Source organism: Lipomyces doorenjongii (assembly GCF_038497915.1).
Source record: "Lipomyces doorenjongii strain NRRL Y-27504 unplaced genomic scaffold V1508scaffold_9, whole genome shotgun sequence".
Lineage (NCBI taxonomy): Eukaryota > Fungi > Ascomycota > Lipomycetes > Lipomycetales > Lipomycetaceae > Lipomyces > Lipomyces doorenjongii.
Genome location: NW_027118076.1, coordinates 217,726 through 240,253, shown reverse-complemented (window position 1 = coordinate 240,253; position 22,528 = coordinate 217,726). Strand labels below are relative to the sequence as shown.

Below are 22,528 nucleotides of genomic sequence, written 5' to 3'. Positions count from 1 at the left end.
AAATGTGAGCCAGAGCCTCGCAACGAGCCCTTACGCTATTATTAGAGGTTGGGCTAAACCAGATATGTAGCTAGTACAAACTGTAATAGTACTCTGCGGCATGGCAGCGGTTGTAAGACGCATCCTGTTCCCGCGTCCCGATCGCTCCCTTTGGCCCCACCATCTTACCGTCCTCTCATATTCCACCTTCGTGGTCTCCCTTCCCTGGATTCTCACCCTATTTCGTATATTGTGTACTCACCGCAACACATCAGGCAGATCACAAGCTTCAACAGCTCCAGATCAGCACGCGTACAGCACAGTCGCACACAAACGTGATCACGCGGCTGGACCACCAACGCACACGTCCCAGCGCGTCGAACATAGCACGCCTTCCGTGTTTCTAGCCGCAGTCTACCAGCACAATCTTCATTCTGGATTCACACCAGCGCAAATGAGCCTGCCCGCCGCCGTGCCCGCGGGGCAGGACTTCCGGGGCCTTGCCACCGGTGGCCCTATTATAGGGCCACCTACGAAAGATCCCTCGCATGCGGCGAAGCTCAACCAAGTTGTCCAGGTACGTCCCGCTCACGCGCTCTATGTACTTTCCAGCTCAAGTGACCATGGGACTAACCATCCGCGTCTATAGAACTTTTTCTCCAAAGCCGCACAAGTCATCATACAGTCCCGCATGCTTGTAAACCCGGTTATCATACCTCTAAACGCTGTTATCACAGACCCAAGCATTACTCAGAAGAAGACGAACAAGTGGTTTAATCTTGAGGTGGACGATACGGACACGTTCCGGGATGAGCTACGACTGTGGAAGGCCGCTGATGTCGCTCTGGTCACGTCCTCGTTCGCGTCTCTGCCGCCGTTGCTAATCGAGACCGTCCTTGATGCCCGTGATTTGACTGCGAACCAGACAGTGGTTGTTTTGGATGATGAAGGAAAGCGATGGAATGTCGATGCTGCGGCTACCGCCGGCGGGCTACGTGCCGATGTTCGGCGACCTGAAATTGTTCTTGAGCGGTGGCGCATCGAGCTCGATCCACGCAGTATCAATACTCTAGAGTTGCCGCCTGAGCTACCGGTCGTGTACAAGAAGTCGATTGTCCTATTCCGGTCTCTGTACGCATATGTGCGGTTACTCCCCGCCTGGCGATTTCGGAAGAAACTCAGTAAAGCGAAGTTGAATCCCTCATCACTGAAAATCTCGTGTCGCGTGCTGAACGGCGCTTACCCAGTTTCCAGTCGAGGGCGCATAGGGCTATCGATGCCACTGATTTTGGATAGGAAAGATAATACTCAGAACCACACTTTCAACAAGATCGATACTCCGGCTGGTGCATTTACGGTGCACGTTACGTACCGCAAGAATTGTGAATTCAGAGTCGATGATTCCGAGTCGATCTTGAGCTCGCACTTTCTGAATCTAGACGAACATAGCACGAGAAAATATGCCAACACGACTGCGGCCACAGCATCCGCGAGGCGGTACTCTAGAACTTCGAAAAGTTCGCCAACCAACAGTTTGCCGTCAGCGCACAGCCCTTCCAGGGAAGTCTCGCAGCTGGATCCAGGATTATCGTACGGTAGTCTGAGCTCGTTCCATCATCAATCTACAGCGGTACCTGGAGCAAGCCCTTTGTCTGCACTTCGAGGTACTGTTACGGGCTCTGATCATGAGCGAGAATCGAGCTTCACGTCGTCGCTATCGACGAGCGCGTCTCGTAACATAACATCCGGGACCCGGCTTAAACAAATCGTACGTGACGCCGATCGGCATTCAGTTTCTTCCCTACTGACATCCACGAAACAGGACACGGCCAGACCATCAGTACAGGCGTTCAAATCCCCCGCGCTCTCGGCATCGCCGTCATCAGATCTTATGCCTGGCGGGGGATCCTACCCCAGGTTATCGTATCATCGGGGTTCTTCGTCGTCTTCTATAAGTAGCCATCAGCAACGGGCTCAAAGGTCTAACTTCTCGTCAACTTTTTCTGGCGGACAGAGACAGAGCACGAGTGTCTCGCCTATAAACGCTTTCAACCCATCGGCTGCACTGGCAATCTCAACATCATCTGCGTCGTCAGCCGGCTCTCGACCGGAGTCAGGTCGACGCTATAGCTCATCGTTCGGTTCACGAAGCCAGTGGCAGCATGGGAGCACGTCCTCCTCGTCGGCGACGGTTGCTGCTCAGCACGCCGTTGTTGATGGATCTGCTGGTGGAAGCGGGACACCGTCAGATGATGACAACGAACTTGGTGAGTTTGTGCGCATGTTGGATTCTCGGCGACCGCTCAAGTCGTTTACTACTCGTCGAGAGAGCGACGGTGTTGCAGCAGTAACGGGTGTCGGAATGGGTACATCCGCGCCTCGGACATCGCTCGCGAGGTTTCAGCAGCTACGTGATTCGCACGCGTTCTTGTCGGATAGCATGTCTGCATCGGTCGTGGTTCAGCAGCGCTCACCTGCGCTCGTCTCCGGATCGTACTCATCCACGGGAAGTGGCGGTAGCGGCAAGGCGATCAGTCCACATACGCCACATACACCGGCAATTCCATCTCGTCTAAGCGAGGGCTTAACTGCGGAATATTATCGTGACCAGCCAGTTTTCGAGGACGAAGACGATGATGACGGAGTGCTTGAGGACGAGGAAGACGACCGAGGAGTACCCCACCGCCGGGCGGTTAAGAAACCCGGCTTGGCGAAACACGACGAGGAAGACGAGTTGGCGCCGGACGACGACGCTGATTCGTCTATTTCGCTTGCCCCGGCACCTCATACACGTATGGCGACTGTAGCGACGAGTAATAGTAACAGTTGCAGCTCCGGCGGGATACTCCGGGGTTCCATCGCAAGGCGTGCAGCGTTGCGGAGTTCGCCCAGTGCGGGGAGTGTGCACAGCAATGAAGTATCTTCTCACGGAGGGCATTTTGGTGACGACGACGAATTGTTGTTTGCCATGAGCGATATGGTTATTGGCACCAATACCACAGCAGCACCTATTCTCATGCAGTCACCAAAGGAAGCACAGCAGAAAACACAGCCACAGGAGTAGCCTTTCTTGCTTATTTATTTTATGTCAGAGTAATGGAGTTTTAGAAGGTAGTCATTTCATAATTGTTTATGGGTTTTGGGCGGGAATCAATGGAGTGCTAGGAACATTCATTTAATTGCGGTATGGTTATGTACAGATTTATCCATCTCTTAGACGTTGTTTCTTGTTACTCTTGTTGCTATATTTTTATATAAGTGTACTATTTGATAAATGGTAATTATTTAGTAGTACACGAATCGCCGCCCGCTCTTGCATTATTTCGAGTGCATAATATCGTGCCTTTGTACGATTGTTTATATAATAATTATATTGTCAGACATGCATTTACGTTTGTGCTACTGTCTATAACCATCCTTCATATAGATAGCTTTGGAATCTAGATCTATTTCTGCATATTTTTCCGATTATCTACTAAACTAAAATAATGGCATTGCAGTTTGGGTTAGGGTAGTACAGAGGTTACTCACGCATTTTCCACCAGCCGTGTTTGCGATAGAATTAAAAGGCGAGTCGTGGCGCATAATTAGTCTTCACTTACAATCATATACGGGTAGGGGTGGATACGATTTGCGATTAATAACTCGTAATCGTATAGTCTAATACGATTACTATACGATTGGTTGCAAAAGTTTACGATTAACTATACGAGCAATGACGTTGGTTGCTCGCAAAAAAATCGTTTAGTTACATGGAAATTTAGATTCAAAACACTAACCATTGATACACCCAATCTTGATGATATTTCAGAGGACAGAGTGTTTCCTCTACAAAGGGTAATAACCCTACCTTCGTAATAAGGAATACGATTACTTTACGATTTTATACTTCGCTATATGATTACTTTACGATTAGAGCTTCATTTTTGCGATTAACTTTACGATAATCTCAAAAGTTGGCGGTACATTAATCGTATGCACCACTATAATACCTGACAATCACCGACGTAAAAAGTCGTACAGTATACATACAAATTTAACCGCCAAAAGAACAACTCAAAACCATGGACGAGCCAACATCGAATCGAAAGACGACATGTTGAGTGGGGTAATGACCAACAAAGAGAAAAAATCGAAGAAACGGCGACAAAGAGTAGGCGTTTAAGCTCTTTTGTCTTGTGTTGTGACGAATTAGTGGTTGATAGTGGTTAACGAAATTCAATGGTTTGATGAAATGACAGCTTGATCTACAGTCAGCAAGTATAGTGCTATCTATACCTCGTGTATATTTCGAACCGAGAATGTCGATGACAAGTCATATCGTAAAACTCCTTGCGCCATGTTACAAAGTTGACGGGTAAAAGAAGAACGCGATGGCAATGATCATGTAAGTACCCAAGAGCATCGCGCCTTCCAACCAATTCGAAATGCCATCCTGGATTTGCGCCTACATGCCATTAGGACTAACTCATTATTTCATTGCATTCAATGCGAATATCGAAACTCACATTCGTGATAAACACGGAGACAAACAACACCGCTGTCTCAAATGTGCTGAAAAACAAGCTCATAGGCTGTCCCATAATCCATCCCAAAATCACCAAGAACGGCGTCAAAAACAGGGCAATTTGCATACTTGAACCCAGCGCGACGCCAATCGCGAGCTCCATCTTGTTCTTCATGGCAACCATCACAGCCGTGACGTGCTCTGCGGCGTTGCCAACGATCGGGATGATAATCAGGCCGATGAAAGTCTTGGAGAGTCCAGTCGTGGTGACTATGCTGTCGATTGAGTCGACGAGGTAGTCTGCACAAACGGACACAATGACTGTGATTGCCGTGAGAAAAAATAGGCAGACGACAACCGACAGCGCGGGAGGCTCGTCATCGGGAGATTCAATAGTTTCAAATAGGGAGGAGTGGGTCTTAAGCTGAAAAAAGAGATAGAGCACGTAGATGATCAGTAAGACAATAGCAGTGCCACGGGAGACTGCGAGCATGCGATGTTCGTCGATGCCGCCGTCAAGACTGTCAAGAGTAGCACGGAACGCAGCCGGAATGAGCAAGGACGCCGTCGCCAAGGCCATCAGTGAGGACATGGTTTGGGCGACGATGTTGCTGAAAGTCTGTTCCTGGAAAATCATACCGCCCGCGAAAAAACAGCATCCGAGAACAAGCAAAATGTTAGACAAGATCGAACCCAGCATGGACGCCTGGACGATGAGGATCTCGCCTTTCGTAAGCGCGACGATGGACACGATGAGCTCCACAGCGTTGCCGAACGTGGCATTGAGCAGACCGCCGAGAGTCTGTCCGACATGCTTAGCAAGTTCTTCAGTGACAAATCCGAGTAAACTAGCCAGAGGGATAATTGCGAGGAAGTTGATCACAAACACCAAATATGCCGACATATCCAACGCGCCTAGAACTATACCAATAGGGACGAAGACGAGTAATATATTGACATACGAGCTGAGAAATATGACATTAAGGATATTGATTAAGTGGGGAATACCGGTGGGCGGACTAGCCAGAGAATCATCCATCGGGATTCCGGATCCGGGGATGCCGTTAGACTCGTCGGGTTCCTCGATGCCGCCATTAGTGTCAATAAGAGGGGTGCTCTCAATGTCGACTGAGGCACGAGAGAGAAGACCACCACCGCAAGTAGCGGAATTTGTGCGTGGGCCGGGGGGTCTAACCATAAAAGATTTTGCGGATTTGAGATGCTCTGGATCAAGTTAGCTGATGTGGATAAACTGACAACAAAGATGACGGCGAAGGTCGGGTAAATTGCGGGTGCGACCCACTATGATCTAAAACACTAGAGCGACACGTACGCATTTTAGAGTCTTCGTGCTTGTTTGGATGTAGAAACAGTAGCCAGAAAAGGACTGAGAACACCGCAAGAGGAGGTCAGGCCAGCGATCGACAATCAGAGTAGCTAGTTTGGAAAAACCGACCAGCGACAATATCACACCGGTAAGACAATGAGGCAGATGATTGGGTAAGTTAGCAGAGAAGTTCGTGAGCAGACGGTTGGTGAAGAAAGTTGGAGATCGACTTTCACGCTTCACTTCCAGACGACAGCTGGATTGAGCACTTGGGATTGCACAGCCACCAATTGCGCTCCCGCCTCTGCTGCTACATCTATTGTCCTAACTACGACTTTCAAATACCAATATATTGACTAGGTATTCATATCTTGATTTTATTATATAATATTACTGTAAATATTATTTGCTTGATGAGTGAATAGTATCCGCCAGCTGGCACTGGTGGAAAATCAAGTGGAATCTTAGGTTCACTAGCTCGGTCACCGTAACAGCAACATACTAATTAATTAAGTGCGTCTGCACGTTGACCGGGCTGTGTGGCACTAGTCCATATGCGGCAGGCCCTGGGGCGGTGCACATCCCTTATTGGCCGAATACGGCTTAGCGTCAGATTCAAGCTTAAAGGTATTATTGTCGCCAATGCCGTTTTGCCACAACCCTGAATAAAGCCATGACGTAATTCTCTGAGTTTTGACAGTACATATAGCATTGGAACCCTACCCGCCATTCCTCTTCGGGACTAGCTTCTATATTCCTCATGTACCATTAGTCGGACTCTTTGCGATAACAGCTACTAGTGCGTCTCTACCACAAATAAGACAATATCATTATGGAACAATTCAGACTTGTGGACATAAACGCCAATATGCTAACCGTCGGCCAGCGTTTTGCCGGAAATGTGGTTGGAATCTTGCCTTAGTTACCAATGCCAGTGTAGGGTCATGCAAGATGAAAGCAAGACACGTCCTTATTGATCATATATACGCTCTCAGAGACCCAAAAGAAAATGACGAGGAGAATGTATACGACCAAATGGGACATGCTCATTACTTAGCGAATACTAAAACTAGTCCCAAAGAGGAATTGCGGGTAAGGGTGTTAATGTTTCTCCATAATAATTTCTGGAATTCATGGAGCAACTACCCGCTAAGCCTTTTTGGAACTAGCGCTAGGTACACATTTCGTACCCTATAGCGAGTAGTTACTACATGAATTCCCTAATAGCGAATGGACTACAAGTTCTGACGTAGTGTGGAATATTACCGATAGGTAATCGATCTCGAGTGACAGAAGAGGAAGTCTTTCTTGGTCTTGCCGCACTGGCTCCTGTAACTTGTTCGGCATGATTCGGCTTTCACGACTTAGTGTTAGCTACTCCACTACTTACTCACACAACTATTCTTGATTAGCCATGTACCGACGTAACGAGTTTGTCGATGGGGTGGTACGGAGATGATTACTAGTGATGAGTTCCATGGGGCACGAGAGTGCCACAAGTGTTGGAGGACTACAGGGGCCCGCTCCTCATAGCGAGCCGCAGACTGTGAGGCGATGGTTAGGGTTCAATCGGAACAAAGCAGAGGCGTCATCGCCAACGCTTACTTTGGCGCAGCTTGCCTTGCTAGCAGAGGGTCGTAGTCCATGCCAGACACGCCTGTTGCAAACTTGGTGCAGTACCGCAATTGTCACGTTCAGTCTTGTTGTCTCATTGAGTGATTTGTTTATTCGAAATTGCTTGTCCGTGCCATCGCGAGTGCAGCTCAAGCGGTGGGTACATATGAGAGGCCAGCTTCTCGGAGCTGGCCGTTGTTACTTGTGACCCATGGCAGGGCGTCACCACCAGACATTTTTGTTGTATTTTCTTGCTAACTGTGTAAGTCTGGTCGGCCGTCTAATGCAAGTAAGTGTGCATTCCTGACTCGCCTAACCTTCTCATGCTATAGGTGATGAGACCAACTGTAATTGCGACTTGAAAATGCAGAGTTATTCCGTGCGAAGAGCACTGTGGTTGGAGACGCTTGGTAACTACAGCATATATTATATAAAATACGCTTTAGAAGTGATATATGTCATGGAGAAGAAGATCATGGATACTCTTTAGGTGTCAGAACAACGGAGGCAATGTGAAGCGGCGGTTCAGTTCTAAGGCAAGCGCATGGAGATTGTACGGTTCAAGAGTACAGTCGACTGATATTGACATGATGGCAGACGACGAATGCCAGTGAATCGCAGGCACTGAGCAGTTTCTAATGGAGATTCATAGGGAGTAACCAACCAATCCTCTTGGCGACTGGTATAAAGTCAATTTGGTTTCGCTGAGCAAGATGATGGTATCGTAGACGTAAACGCTGATCGCGTGTAAATTATCAGGAAGTGCGGAACACGTCGAGCTCTTTGTTTACCAAACATGTTCCATTATCACTGAATTATTCTTCTCCATACTTTACTATCATACTGTCATGAATCATGCTACTCTGAAATTCAGTTATTGCCAACTCCGGAATCCAACGACTTGTGATCTACATATAGGTATGTTGTCTGAGTCGGAGTATACAGCAAGACCCTATGCAGACTCTATTTTTTATCCACACGTTCAACTGAACAGTACTCCAAGTAGCTGTAGCTACAGGAGACGACGGCGCGTCCGTCTTATGCAAGCAAACATCATTTGTGGCTGTCCTTGGAAACTGCACTTCAAGATGCAGCCAAGCGACTCGAGGATCGTTACGTAGCTTTGTTGGTCAACATAGGACACAAGCTTGAAGTCGTCAACTCTTTAGCATAGCTCGAGAACGCTCACTCCAAGTCCGAAAACTTACGGTAGTGCAAGCACTCTGCTACATCTCCAGGCACGAGCACGATTGCATCAATAATTATCAGTGACTTTGAATTTGTATTATCGGATTTCAAAACCAAACGTACAGCGACCGCCAAATTCATATAGTGAGGGATCTCGGTAGATCTCGGTAAGTACGTCATACAGATCATTTATAAGTGTCAAAGAGGGATAATTGGTCCTCCCATGAATCTCGTAATTATATTGAAGCAACTCTATCGTACATCACCTACACACTTACACGCTCAGTACTCTTACACCAAAATGATTCTAACTAATACACCCGTAGAATCTAACCACGCCGGCATATGACATTCATAAGATTCGTGCACTCAAACCCTTCTCCCTTGACCAAATCCACGACTCTGACGCCGTCCAAACTTAGCACACCAACACCCAACGCCACAAGCTTCAACTCAGTCTCATGACTAGCACCAGGTGCAAGCGGCCCCATCCGAATGTCATTGTCAAGAGAGATCAACTCATCAGATTCAATCATGTCCGTCCTGTGCGCATTATACAGCACCGTGTCGTCCAAAATTATTGTTGACAAACCTGTATTCTGCTGTTGTATAGTTTGCTGAGTTAAAGGACTTCGCGTGAGAACCTTGGCGTTGTTCATTTTCCGCGATTTGGGTTGCACTACCAATGATATTCGTTTTGCCGTGCGCGAGCGGTTAATTATATACACATTCCACACGAATACTTGGCCCACTAAGACTTCTGTTGGTCCAGAAAATGTGAGACTGAGCCCTTCGTGCACAATTTCTCGAAATGCTGAAGGCGTCGAAGGTGGCTGTGGATTGCCCCACGGTCCGCCGGTTAGCATGGGTGATTCGTTTATAAGAGTCCCACTAGGCGATCGTAGTTGCTGCTGCTGCATTTGTAACCATGCAGAAGAACTTCGGCCCGAAACTGAGCGGAACCCGGTAATTGGCTGCAGCATCTGGCCAGTCCGATTTTGCTCAGTCATCTGCTGCGCGGGTCCCGACGTTCCTGATCCAGAGGCCGAAAAATCAACCGTAGTATTCCAGACAGTCGCAATATCAGGACCATATCCCCACGCACTGTCCCCTTCATTCGGTTGTTTCAATACTGGTGAGTACTCCACCTTTACGGTAATTGACCTCGTCATATTTTTTGCCGACGCAGACGAATCTGATTGTGCGTATCGAGCACCAAGATCAACTACGCCGCCATGTCCAGTAATATTCGCCCCACTATTTCTATTTGACCCGGTATTACTCTGGACAGATAACGGATAAAGTTTAAAAATCTCTGAAATCCCATCCAAAGGACTGCACTTCATGGGAAACCGCGCACCGTCGCTCTCGGTTGGGATCCCCGCTGCAGTCAGATGTTCAGTCTTGCCGCCCGTCACAACGAGCTCTACTTTGAGGATCACAACGTCCACTTTGGCGAACGCCGTGACGTCAACATCAACGTTTGCCAGTACTATAAATTCGTCTTCCGAGAGTGTGGTAGCTCTAGGTAATCGGGAGCATCTCAACCGTAGCGAGATGCAAGGAAATACTGGGGTATAGGTCTTACACACTAACCGAGGGAGTCTAACAAACTCCGGTACCGCCGATACCGAAGCGGCCTGTGACGCCGAAGTAGCGGTAATTGGAAGTGTTGGCGGTAATACTTTGTTCGCGGCCCAAATTGGAGGATTACCGGTGTACAAAGCATCATGAGCCAGTCCTTCAAGTAGATTCAAACTGTTCAGCGGCGTCAATGACGACAAATATTCTACTGGTGCTTCTTCTGTACCAGCGGCCGTATTGGCTTTCCAAATAGCAATGGCGTCGTTGGATTTTTTGCGCAGATTCGCCCGAGCTGCAAGGCTAATTCGTGGCGACACGAGACGTGCTTTCGGACGCATTATTGGAACCGTAAGATGCCACAATGCCGTCCATATACCTTCCCCTTCCGACGATCCAGTCGGCTCTCGAACAAGTACAAGGGACGACCGATCGATTACTGCAGAGAAAATTGGATAGCTTGCTTCTTGATGCTCCGGCACTGGTTGTTGATCGTGGATCTGCAACCCCAGGGATGAGTATCTCGTGTTGGTAAAACTGACTGCTGCTGCGTCTACTGTAAGTACCAGACGCGACAAATACGAGTTAAATGTGATTGACGACAGGTCAGGAGCCGCCAACCGCAATTGCACATAAGCGGGTATCTTCTCATCTACAGTCTATTAGCCCAACAATATTCAGCATATTATCCATAAATCGTACCATAGAATATTAAACTCCTCTTTGGAAGATCAAAGATCTTAGAATGAGTAGCAGCATCGCTAGGTGTAATGCTCTGAGTGGGATGCTCTTTCAAGTACGCCGCGACGTCAGGGACATGGATTACCAGCTCGCCGCTTGAAAATAGATCGAGACTGCTTCGCTGCGCGGTAGCCGCGCTTGTCATACTTACCGATCGCGCTGGCCAGTGTGTCAGATGAATTGATCAGAATTACGCAAGCTGACCTTTACTTTTATGTGAGTATAATACTGTGGCTTCGCAACGGAGACTCGCTAAAGGCCTGCAGAGGAGCAAGTGCCACCATTAGTGACGTACGTACTTGCACCGATAGCACGAGAAGGTTAGGGTTATCAATCCCCGTCAGTTGGGAATGCACACTTGTATTAGACGGCCGACCAGACACACGCAGTTAGCTAGAAATACAACAAAAATGTCTGGTGGTTGCGCCCTGCCATGGGTCACAAGTAAACGGCCAGCTCCAAGAAGCTGGCCTCTAATATATATATATATGTATTGACATAGACAAATAACAGGAACATAATGGTGGTAGAGAAAATTCTCACGCAAGACAAAAACCCATAGGGAATACAAAACAAAATTCGGAGTTAAACTTAACGCTCCTTGGAACATCCATTTGGACAAAGGCGTTAGGAACATTCTCCTGACAAAAAAACCTCAATGGCAAAGCAAAACTAAACAGCGGAGATAAATTATAACACCATTCCTTATCCCCCGTGCCCACAGTCGAGTACGCGTCCCCAGAACTGGTAGTGTCCAAGTGGCTTGGATCTCGCCATCCTTGGCCAGGGCGAATGAGCGCACTCGAATTAGAGAGGATCTCAGTCCGTCAGGACTGCCCTCCTGCCTCCAGATGAGAACGTATTGCCCGACCAGTTGTGCTACAAAGCGGCTTGGTTCTCACCGTATTGGTCAACTGGATCCAGGCTGTCCTCGCCCACATTCGAGTACGCGTCCCCGAACTGGTAGTAACCAAGCGGCTTGGATCCCTTCCTATTTGGACTCACCTTGCTCGAGGCGAACCAGCATATCATTAAAGAGGAGTCTGTCAGGACTTTCTTCAAAGGAATACGGTGCTCGTTTATTTTCCCTCCTCCTCCTTGTAGGTGCTCTGGAGTTGTCCATGTCGTGAGTGATAAAATGGTTGAGCTTAACAGCCGAATTTACGAACGCGTTCCGAAAACGGCAATTGAAACAGCCGTGTTTTCACGTGTGGCTTTACGGCTATGGCCGTGAAGATGAACATCTAAGGGTGTTGTACCGTGTTTGGTTCTCTTCGGCCCGTTTTGTCTCCGTGCTACCAGGCACGCGAGTGTCAGCCTGCCAATCTCGCCAGAATTGCACACCTCGAGCAGATCAACGCACTCGCGTACCCACTGACGATCAGCGTGAGCCTACAGGAGTGCCGTCCACTACTTACTACGGTCTTCACTAATCTTCCTCATTACTCGGTCTACGCGAACCTCGACTTCTATTTACCGTAGTGATCCTGCAGAAGTCTCCTGCTATGGTCAAGCCAGTCGCGTGGTTGCGCGGCAAAGCCTCCTTGCCGCCGACCTCGAAGTCGTCAAAATCACTCAACGCAGTCGACGAATTCTCTGCACGTACGTGCTCCTTCCTTATCGCAGACCCAAGCTGATTTGCACGCCGTGAGATGGGCTTGTGAGCTCACAATGCTAATGGGATTTGATTAGTATCGAAGGCGTTGGAGGCCATGGATTGTATCATGGCCGACGATCTGGAGTGCGCGAATAAGATCCTCAATGGCACTAGCTCGAAATCGTCTTTGCCGGCCGTAAGTAATTTATGCTTGGTTTAGTTTCAGGCTGTCCCTGTAGTCGACATACGGCTATGTGAGGAATTCTTCGTGACTGACGTTCTGTTGTAGCTCGGCAGAGGTGTACTGAGTTTCATTGAGGCAACTCTCGGGTTCGAGGCTGATAAAATCAAAGAAGGTATTTTGTTTATAATCTCGAATTGGTTTTATCCATCTAAAAGGGAAAATATTTAGCAAACGAGAAATTACGTGTCGCGGAAGCAGCCGCACTGCGGGATAGACTACACGCGCAAAAGTTGCAGCACAAGTCCTCTTCGTTTGCACCTGGTACGGAATACTATCTGGCTGTTGCCGAAGCACATCTCATGAGTGCAGTCGTCTTATTCCTTAGCGAGAGTGCGATTGCGAGTGTCAAGAGCTTGTAAGTGTTCCAAAAATATCATATTGAAGAATGCTGACGGTCGGTAGCTATAAACTGCGACGGGCGTATCAGATTCTTGCGGATATCTACAACAACAGTCTAGAGGAGAATTCCGGAGTGCAAAAGCTGCCTGAAATTGACTACGAGAAAGCAGAACTTGGAGATAGTGCTGACGACGATGATGAGTTGATGGAGGAAGATACGCTGGATAAGTCTCTCGACGCACTTGGTCTTGAAAGTTCGCTTGAGCAGGTACTTGAAAAGAGCGAGGGCGATTTGCCATCGCTGCCGGAGAGTCAGTTGCCGCCACAGCCTGCACAGAAATTCAAACCGTTTGGTAACGGGAAAGTATCTAACAGTAACGGTACTACAGCTGTTACTGACGACTATATCCAGTCCGGCGTCAATCTGTGCTTTGGTATTTTGCAACTGGTGATCTCCATGATTCCCCCAGCTTTGGGAAAGATATTGTCCGTTATCGGTTTCCGAGGCGACAGAGATACCAGTATTCAAATGCTTTGGGAAGCTGCATCTTCAGACAATATTCACGGTGCTCTAGCGCTCCTGACTCTGTTACTATACTATACCGGTCCCGCGCAAGCATGCGATATCGCGCCTTCGGATAGTTCATTTCCGAAAGACCGTCTCCTCTCCGTCCTCGCCAGGACACGAAAACGATACCCAACAAGCGCACTCTGGATGCTCCAAGAAGCACGCATGCAAGGTATGAACGGCGACCTGCAAATCTCTCTCACAATTCTCCAAACGCCGATGAAAATCCAAATGAGGCAGGTCGAAGCTTTGGTCGAGTTCGAGAAGGCAATGTGTTATCTCGATCTACATGAGTTTGAGTCCGCAGCCGAGACGTTTATAAACTTGACGAAGCTCAATTCATGGTCGCATGCGCTGTATACATACGTTGCGGGCGTGTGCTACGTCGAGCTCTACCGGGCGGCGTTGCGTGCGGACAATGAAGACGAGGCAAAAATCGCTGCGTACAAGAAGAAAGCCGAAGAGTTGTTACTCAGCGCCCCAAGTTTGATCGGAAAGCGACGAATTATTGGGCGTGCGATGCCAGTAGAATTATACCTCCAGCGGAAGGTGCAGAAATGGAAGTCCTGGATGCCGCCAGCGTCCCCGAGAGACAGTAAGAACAGTAGTAGCGCGAGCGTAAACAGCACTAAAGCCAGCGCGCAGCCGAGTATTGTAGACTACATCGGTACGAGTCCGGCAAATGAGATCATTTATTTTTGGAATGGGTATAAACGCATGCCGCGTGATGCCTTGGAGAAGTCCTTACTGGAGCTTAACTACCACTATGCTACGTCACCTGCTGAGGTGACACCTGTGAATACACCGACAAAGGATTCGGAATATTTTAAGGAGAAGGCGAAGCAATTCCCACATATTACAGATATCGACGAATTAGGAGTCAAGTTTATTCTCGAGAGTATTGTATTGCGGAATATGGGATATACTCAGATCGGACTCAAGATTCTCGAGTCCGAAGTTATGCATATTGACCGGAATATGCTGAAGGGCACTCATAAAGAAGACTGGATCCCCCCATGTGGTCTGTACGAGCGGGCTGTCTTTGAGTGGTTTATCAAGGGCACGGACGGCGCCGAGAAGACTCTGGAATTGCTCAACAAGGCGGCGCACTACAGTCACGAATATGAACTTAATACTAGAATCGGAGTGCGAATCCAGACTGGTCTAGAAGTTCTCAAGACTAGCTCCTAAGTTAGTGGGTGAGTTGTAAATAGCTTAGAGTCAGACAGGATGAGGGTTTCATTGGTTGGAAGGCAAGACAAAATATGAAGAGTGATTTGACTGCAGTGTCGATTTCCTTTTCGGATTCGTAGATGTTTGTACATATCTACTGTCTGTACATCGTGGTTTCAAAGTGGTCTATCGAATTATAAATACATGCCATTGCACGACAGATACCATTCAGCTACACGTAGAGTAGATTATGCCGTAGCGGTATCTCCTTGTGCTGTATCTGAGTTACTCTTTGCCGCGGTCGCCGAAGACACTTCGCTACTTGCGCCACTGCTGTTCACTTCTTCGTTAGACGCCTCGGGCGCCTTGAATTTACTTGCCGCAGCCAACTGCCACGCCGGAATACTCGCCCGCGACGGAGGCTTGAGAGTCGACGCAGGAGTGGGCGGTATTGACACCGACGATCCGTTAGCCTGCTCTTTACCGAGACTGCTACCAACCACAGGCGGATTCACCGGACTTCGCAGCCGATTTGACAAAATCTGTTTCAATGACTTGATCTCCGCCTGAATATCAAACAAGTCCTGTTTATGCCCTTCAGCAGTACGTTCAAGGTATTTCGGCAACTCGTCCCGAACATTTTCGATCTCAGCTTGCAATTGCCGCATCTCGCGTTCTCGACTCTCTAGCTGTGTATTCGCCTCTTCAATGACTTTGTGAAGTTCTTCGACAGCCTGGTCCACAGATTCAACACGCCTTTTCTCCGCTTCTTTGAGTGCTTCTGTTTCGGACTGGAGTTGCTGGAGTAGTTCTTCGGCGCGGGCGAATTCGGCGGATACGGCCGCTTTGTCGGCTTCTAGGGCTGCTGGCGTTGGCGGAAGAATCAGGGGCACGAGGTAACGCTATATCCTGTTAGTATTCTCCTAGTGGCTGATGAAATGCGGTGTACCTTCGCCAATACGTATAGACCATATGTAACTCCGACAGACGCAGTTGCCATGACGAAATAGTCTTTCCAGTCGCGCTGGGGCAGCGGCGGAGGCTGCAATGGTTGCCCGGGATAATATGCCGGTCGAGGTGGCACAGAATATGCTGCTGCAGTTGCTGATGACGGAGCTGAAACATTTGATGATGGTGTGGTAATTGTTTGTTGCGGCGTTGCAGGATTTCGTGCTCGTCGGAGTGCTTCGTGAATTTCGTCCTCGGTTAAACCTTTAGACTCGAGGAATTGAATACGCTGCGCGAGGTGCGACTCTGCCGCTTTGGGATCGAGCAGGAACGTGACTGCTGATACGACGAGATCTTCTCTAATGGCTGACATTGAAGGGTGTGTTTACAAGTCGGAATCAGCCTAGATTTGTAGGGAGTATTGTGTTCCAAATGGTGCTTGCGAAAAGATGGATCGTGATGGCGGGGGGAAACCGCTGCAGGAAGCGAGTTGGGAGCCGGCGTGGCTCGTTGGTCTTCTCACTTCTGATGACTGAACAATTCTACCTAAATTCGCACCGTACACTTTAAATTTTGACACAATACAAATTTTTCACTATCCGTTTGAAGACTATATTTTAAGCAATCTATTGGGACACCTCCGCATGCTTACAGAGTATTGGGTTAGGGCTTTCGTTGCAGGGAGATATCCGTTAGGGAACACGTGATTGAACCGAGGCTCGAGCTGCCGAATGGCAAGCTGCCGGTTCAGGTTCTGGCTACTTGCACGTGGCTGGTTCCGGTTCCGCGCGTGGTTTGCTGCAGCTGGACCTTGTTCTCCACATATCTATTGCTTGCCGAAATATCGGAGCCAGTATTCTTGTTGCTACCCCCCATTATATATACACGGTCATTGGTCTGCAGGGGTATTCTTCGTCTCCGGCCCGTGGCTCACTCATGACCTCACCATCATTCTTCTCTTCCTCCTACACGCCCACTGTTCCAGCTACGCTCATGCCTGCTGCGCGACAATTCGTTCCAGCGTCTCTGCCTCCGGCGTTGGAGAAATTTCACCGCACTCTGGTAACCCACCACTTGTTCTACGCTCCTCTGATGAACTGGGCTGTCATATTCCTCTTTCTGGTCTTCATCATTCGCCTGATCCTCATATTTAATGCCGCCGTCAAACTCAATCCTCTCGTTATCATGTCAGTTTCCAATGTCCTTCTCTTCGGACTTTCCGACGCTCTAGCCCAGACCGTCGTTACTATCAGCGAGAACTACGCGAGCTCGCGGCGGTCATCTAGCTTGGGTCTCACTAACACTGAGAAGCCTCCAGCCGACGGCTCCGCGTTTGGGCGCACTTCCTCCCATGTATTTGTGGCTTCTACTGCTTCGCACTATGCACCCGTGAACTTCAAGTTTGACCGTGTCATTCGATTCGCTACGTGGGGTGAGTTGATTTCATTTCTCTGTATGGCCGATCAACGTACTAATGCATCTGTTATAGGCTTCCTTCTATCAACCTTCCTATTCAAGTGGCTTGAGCTCCTCCACATATGGATCCCTGTTACCGAGGACAATGTAGTAGTTCCCGTGTTACTGCGAGTCCTTTTGGATCAATTGATCTGGACTCCATTAGGTATGTCATACTATGTCATACCCTTTATATTTGCGCATACTCACAGTGGACGCTGACTTGGCCGGTAGCTCTTAGCGGCTTCTTCGCGTTCATCTCCTTCGTCGAGGGCGGTGGCACAAAGGCAGTCAAACACAAGCTCTCCACTCTGTTCATACCCACTCTCAAGTCCAACTACATGGTCTGGCCCGCTGCCCAGATTATCAATTTCAGATTGATTCCTTTGCATTTCCAGCTTCCTTTCATTTCTACCGTCGGATTATTTTGGAACATATGGCTCTCGATGGCCAATTCCTCTTCAACAGAATTATAACTGTAGTATTCCATGATGGGAATCGGTAGAAGCGATACGGTTGTTCAAGGTCGGTTAATTGGTTCGGAAAAGCTTGCTTCATATTCGGCAGAGGCTGTCCGGATTCGCTAATTGGATGTAATAAGACGAACTTGCTAATGGATTTTATGCTCGCATGATCAAAATTAGGTTGGGGGTACCTGGGTCTACTTCGGTTTCAAGTTCTGGGTACATATTGTATCTTCTTTATCAGTTTACATATTATTTTTGTCTTGGGTAATGCAATTTAATGTGCGTGTCGTTCTTAAATGTGCCGTGTTTATTTATGTGTTGAGTAGTCAGCGCAAGAACAGTGTTAGACCCTTTTTCCGTCTTCTTGATATTCTTATTGATCTCGTGAATGAAAGAAAATTGGTAACTGCAACTGTGTAGTACCCTTAAGAATCGAAATTGGTCATATTTATACTTGATGCCCGGTCGCAAAGTCCTTTATCGGATGTTGCAGCTGCCGCAAACTATCCAATCCGACACTCAACTATTCCCATGAGTAATACCACTCAAGCCTCCCCGCCCAAAAACCTAAGCACGTAAACCTCGTCTCCCACTTTCAATTCCATGTTCTGAGCAGCATTAATCGCGGGGTAACTCAACACTGGGCCCGGTCCAGCGGTACGGGTCCGTCTCAGTCCGATGGGAATGACTGGTTTCTTCGTCAGGGCCGTTGTACTAACTTCAGACTTATATCTGGATAATAAGGTGCCAGATAGCGCCAATGAAACAAGGACGCCGTATGGACGACCATGGAGATATGACGGTACCGGAATCAGCGATATGTGAGAGTCTCCGGTGCCAGTGAATAGGAATGTTTGGAATATCTGCATGATGAATGGATTATAGAAGCACTGCGATGTGAGGGCGTCCACTTGGTTAGGACAGATGATCTACAATCTGTCAGCACTATCATACTTGCAATACCCTAGACGTTGAAGCATACATTTCCGCTCATGAAGCTTGGGCGAAGGAACTGTTTAACGTGATCGTCTCGACAGTCTATTGTTCTCGTCGGACCGACCAGTTTGATGGTATTATGGTGCAGACATTCACTGATAGTTTATTAGTTTAACAAGAGAACGAGAAAAGAAGCAGTCACCCACATCACCATGATACTATCAGGCACTTGGTTCATCGACTCGAAATTCAAGCCAGCCAGTAAAGCTCTCGCATCCGCAGTCTGTGCACTATGTCTAGAATAGCTGTTAGCTTACCACAGAGGATACTTACTCAGCAATGTATCGTACAATACTCGTTTGTGCTTAATATCGCTCAGAACTAAACACCTGGCTGCGTTGACCACGCCAGCCTTCTCCATATCGTCCCTATCAGTCGGATTTCCAGATACATAATGCACATCTTCAAATTTTTCTGCTTTCACACTGTTCGCACTGCTTCCGATACCGCTGCCTGTACCAGTAGACGTTCCTGTATTTGCTGCAATTAGCGGTTTCTTGGTTAATATGACTATCGGCATCTTATTGATCTCGGTGTCCGGCGAATTACGGATTGAAGAGAGCAGCGTATCAAACTCTCGCGTAGTCTCATCTGAACAATCGCAAATAAGAAAATGACCCTCAAACTCATACGAGTGTGACGCGTCACCGTTCTCATGAGACGAACTTCCTATTTCAGACGAACTTATTGCTGATTCGAGGGCGGTATTTGTCACCGGTGGTGTCGATGAAGATTGTGGCGAATCAGCGAGAGTTCTCTTCATGGATAGAATTGAGGATGATCTTGGTCCTAGGCCCGATATGGAAGCTTTGCTGTCACCACCTCGACCCTGGGAAGTCGTGGGCATTGGAGACGGTGCCCGCGTTAGAGGAACTGGAATGACAAGTGGCTGCAGTATCAACTCACCCGATGTATTCGCATCGTCGGACTGGTCGCCCAGCGTGCGTCCTCGTTGAGAGGCTGTTGAAGTTCCTTCAGGCGCCTCATCTGGACTAGATGCGCCAGGCTCAGCAAGAATTCCATCATGAACCTGCAAGGTAACCGCATGACGAGTATGAGGTTCGGGAATATGAGTGAGTTCGATTCCTTTCTTACGGATACTTCGGCTTTTGTCATGACTCCAATTGTCTGTATCGTGTAAGGAGATAGTCGTGGATGAACGAATCGCGGTATGCCTTTGCGATCCGTCAGTTCCATGTGTAATATCTGCTGGGGTAAATCTTGTGAGATTATTGAGGTTACTGTGAGATGAAGCGAAATCGCTATAGTAGTTCATTGCTGCAAGAGAGCCTATGTCAAATTCGGATATCCGGTCGGCGTTGTATACCTACAAGCTTCGTTAATACCCACCAGCACGTCATCGCAGGATTTCAACTTACATCTGGCGCAATGGCAATGCAAATTTCGTTCCCTTTCAGTATATAGTCAGGATCGACCATGATCTTGAGAGTACTTCGACGTATATGATCCTCCATATCGATGCCATATCCTATAACGAGCACACCCAAATGCCGATACACTATCTGAACGGCCTCAATGAATCTCATGCCAACGAACGAAGGATGCAAATTTGAAGTATAAAACTCCTGGGACAGGGAGTCGAGATATTCCTTCATCCACGGCAAGTTCTGTTTTCGCATTTCCACAGTCAATTCGTTTATTGTCGAGTCGGAGATAGATGTGGAGAGCATAATCAAGATACTAGCTAATCCCGGAACAATAATTGATTGTGCTGTTAGACCGTCCACTAAGTCTTGCTTACACACCACAGTTTCAGCAAGGAAATCAAAGTTCGGTACACTCTCACGAAGATGCACTTCAGCTATATGTCAACATTGTTAGCTATCTTTGTGGGCACGATCCAACGGACTGACATACCAAAGATGCGAATATTATTGTTAAATTTCCGTAAACTCAGCGCACGCATCATTTGTTTCGCGTCAGCTTCATCTTCGTCTTCATTCAAGTTTCTAGATGCTAACAAAAAAGCAGCTTTCGCTTTATGGCATTGTACTTTCTTAAGGGAACTGAAAGATGTAACGGTTCCCGTAACGTAAGATACTCGAGACGCAAGTGAAGGGTCGCCCAGAACATGTTTCAGTACCGCGCCAGGCACTATCGGACGGAGTATCGTGGTTTTGAGATTGATCGACTCCATGACACCGTGATCCACACTGACCACTATCAGATTTGAGCCATCAGAACATATCAGACTACTTACTGCAAAAATTCGTTCAAGAAATTTGCCAAATGCTCTTCGTTGACCTCGGGCTCGCCAGATATGACAACGAATGTCTCGTCAGGACTGGCAGGGGAAGCAACACTGCGATCATATACACTCTGAGAATTGATAAGTTGAATCAAGTTGGACAATTTTTTAGGAAGCCACAAGACACCGGCGGCAATTACCACTAAATTGACGATTCTGGTAATGCGTGTGTCTGGAACATCGGTTGAACGCAAACCAGTTACTGTGCCGACTGTGGTGAAGAAGAATGTATCGAAGAAGGTAGATGCCGGAGGGTCCTGGCCTTGCGACGTCGCTAGCTTGTATGCTACAATGTGCTAGTTGTTCATTAAACTTCATGACTAGTAGAGAACAAACTTCAGAGTCTTACCAAAACTGCCGAGATTGTCAAAATTGAGGTAAGCACGGTACTACCTAGCATAATGACTTGCCTCGAAATTGGAGTAAGCTGAAAGTAAACTAGTTTCATAGGCCGGAGCGTCTCGTGTATGGTGAAATTGACACGAACAAACCGTGCCGGATATAGAAAAATAAGTGCACCAGCAGACATATATGTAAGATCAATATCTGGGCCAAGCGAAGTATCGTCCACTAGCCAGGCAATAAGGACCGAAGCAGTTGATAGCCATGTTGCGAGACTGAAAGGCTTGAAGAAAAAATCAAGGGGACCTCTGTAGAGGTAATATCGAGGGATATACATTATACTACGAAGGTCAGTTTCAGACTTACTTAGAAGAGATAGCACTTACAGAATACTTAAAGCCAATAACCGTTCAACTACCTTTGACCATAATGGTAATGCCTGATATTTGTCCAGTATCCTTGCATAGCGCGTGTTCCAGATATACAGAACACAGAATACAATTGATAGTATGGCATCAATCAATTCGTATATCCTGCCGACTGGGGTAGCTTCAAAAACAAACAGTGCCTGATCGTGCAAACTAGGCTTTCCTCGTCGACGATCGAGATCTAACTGGTATTGTAACAGGGCAGAGCTCTGAGGCTGCGCCATCGTGACGACATGGTGAGCTGGTTCTGGAAGCTGCGGTTGGGACTGTCGAGACTGAAATTCTGGCAAACTTTCTGATTCACAGGTGCTTCCTTGGTCTATATCGGCCACAGCCTCTGGGACCGGAATACGCTGTCTGCCCAAAGTAGTCGACGCAATCGGATTATTACTAGCAGGGGCGAAAGACTGGAAGGTCTTTGGCAGAAATCTGCGACGCCATGGTCTCGAAGAAGTCCCTGCACAAATAATTAGAGCCGTAGATTCATAAATATTGGTGCTTAACGACTACCTCCTGCTTTGGACTTCTGCGGGGCCATTGCGAGGCTTTAACTAGTTCCAACCACAATAAATTGGAATCTTGCGTGAGTAAAATCCGAACATTGTCGACCGAAGACTGGGACCGTCTAGAAGAGCCCGACGGGTACCCTTGAGTTCATCCTATAATCAGCCAGGGCCTAATTTGGAGCGCCCTGACCCCGTCGTAAGTGCGTCTCGAACGCGAAGTGTATCAAGCTAAACTTTATCTTGTTAATTTTGTCGCGTC

At 47.8% G+C, this 22,528-nt stretch overlaps 7 protein-coding genes across 7 annotated transcripts; 3 read left to right on the top strand and 4 right to left on the bottom strand.

The window, feature by feature from the left end:
- Positions 1 to 168: 168 nt before the first annotated feature.
- Positions 169 to 3,391, top strand: V1508DRAFT_412335 (autophagy-related protein 13-domain-containing protein). The gene is made up of 3 exons (XM_066939605.1): positions 169 to 556; positions 629 to 1,747; positions 1,802 to 3,391. The coding sequence occupies exons 1-3, from the start codon at positions 434 to 436 to the stop codon at positions 3,041 to 3,043; spliced, it is 2,484 nt and encodes an 827-aa protein (XP_066797607.1). The 5' UTR covers positions 169 to 433; the 3' UTR covers positions 3,044 to 3,391.
- Positions 3,392 to 4,321: 930 nt separating this feature from the next.
- Positions 4,322 to 5,525, bottom strand: V1508DRAFT_402777 (Sodium/calcium exchanger protein-domain-containing protein; the record flags this gene model as incomplete). The annotated part of the gene is made up of 2 exons (XM_066938509.1): positions 4,322 to 4,426; positions 4,488 to 5,525. 2 exons carry the CDS (start codon positions 5,523 to 5,525, stop codon positions 4,322 to 4,324), a joined length of 1,143 nt encoding a protein of 380 aa, XP_066797606.1.
- A 3,286-nt stretch (positions 5,526 to 8,811) lies between these two features.
- V1508DRAFT_412328 (TRAPP trafficking subunit Trs65-domain-containing protein) lies at positions 8,812 to 11,192 on the bottom strand. Its single transcript, XM_066939604.1, has 3 exons — positions 11,148 to 11,192; positions 10,899 to 11,096; positions 8,812 to 10,848 (listed from the first exon to the last, which is right to left on the bottom strand). Exons 2-3 carry the CDS (start codon positions 11,080 to 11,082, stop codon positions 8,945 to 8,947), a joined length of 2,088 nt encoding a protein of 695 aa, XP_066797605.1. The 5' UTR covers positions 11,083 to 11,096; positions 11,148 to 11,192; the 3' UTR covers positions 8,812 to 8,944.
- A 1,057-nt stretch (positions 11,193 to 12,249) lies between these two features.
- V1508DRAFT_412325 (outer membrane protein Iml2/Tetratricopeptide repeat protein 39) lies at positions 12,250 to 15,112 on the top strand. The gene is made up of 5 exons (XM_066939603.1): positions 12,250 to 12,539; positions 12,630 to 12,730; positions 12,824 to 12,890; positions 12,947 to 13,133; positions 13,181 to 15,112. The coding sequence occupies exons 1-5, from the start codon at positions 12,443 to 12,445 to the stop codon at positions 14,874 to 14,876; spliced, it is 2,148 nt and encodes a 715-aa protein (XP_066797604.1). The 5' UTR covers positions 12,250 to 12,442; the 3' UTR covers positions 14,877 to 15,112.
- Positions 14,859 to 16,412, bottom strand: V1508DRAFT_412321 (peroxisomal membrane anchor protein conserved region-domain-containing protein). The gene is made up of 2 exons (XM_066939602.1): positions 15,808 to 16,412; positions 14,859 to 15,760 (listed from the first exon to the last, which is right to left on the bottom strand). The coding sequence occupies exons 1-2, from the start codon at positions 16,177 to 16,179 to the stop codon at positions 15,107 to 15,109; spliced, it is 1,026 nt and encodes a 341-aa protein (XP_066797603.1). The 5' UTR covers positions 16,180 to 16,412; the 3' UTR covers positions 14,859 to 15,106.
- A 237-nt stretch (positions 16,413 to 16,649) lies between these two features.
- V1508DRAFT_437789 (uncharacterized protein) lies at positions 16,650 to 18,172 on the top strand. Its single transcript, XM_066942154.1, has 3 exons — positions 16,650 to 17,238; positions 17,296 to 17,427; positions 17,496 to 18,172. Exons 1-3 carry the CDS (start codon positions 16,743 to 16,745, stop codon positions 17,735 to 17,737), a joined length of 870 nt encoding a protein of 289 aa, XP_066797602.1. The 5' UTR covers positions 16,650 to 16,742; the 3' UTR covers positions 17,738 to 18,172.
- V1508DRAFT_460265 (uncharacterized protein) lies at positions 18,029 to 22,422 on the bottom strand. Its single transcript, XM_066942763.1, has 10 exons — positions 22,274 to 22,422; positions 21,722 to 22,220; positions 21,343 to 21,676; positions 20,946 to 21,289; positions 20,603 to 20,898; positions 20,104 to 20,546; positions 19,015 to 20,051; positions 18,871 to 18,960; positions 18,711 to 18,819; positions 18,029 to 18,657 (listed from the first exon to the last, which is right to left on the bottom strand). The coding sequence occupies exons 1-10, from the start codon at positions 22,299 to 22,301 to the stop codon at positions 18,274 to 18,276; spliced, it is 3,564 nt and encodes a 1,187-aa protein (XP_066797601.1). The 5' UTR covers positions 22,302 to 22,422; the 3' UTR covers positions 18,029 to 18,273.
- Positions 22,423 to 22,528: the final 106 nt, after the last annotated feature.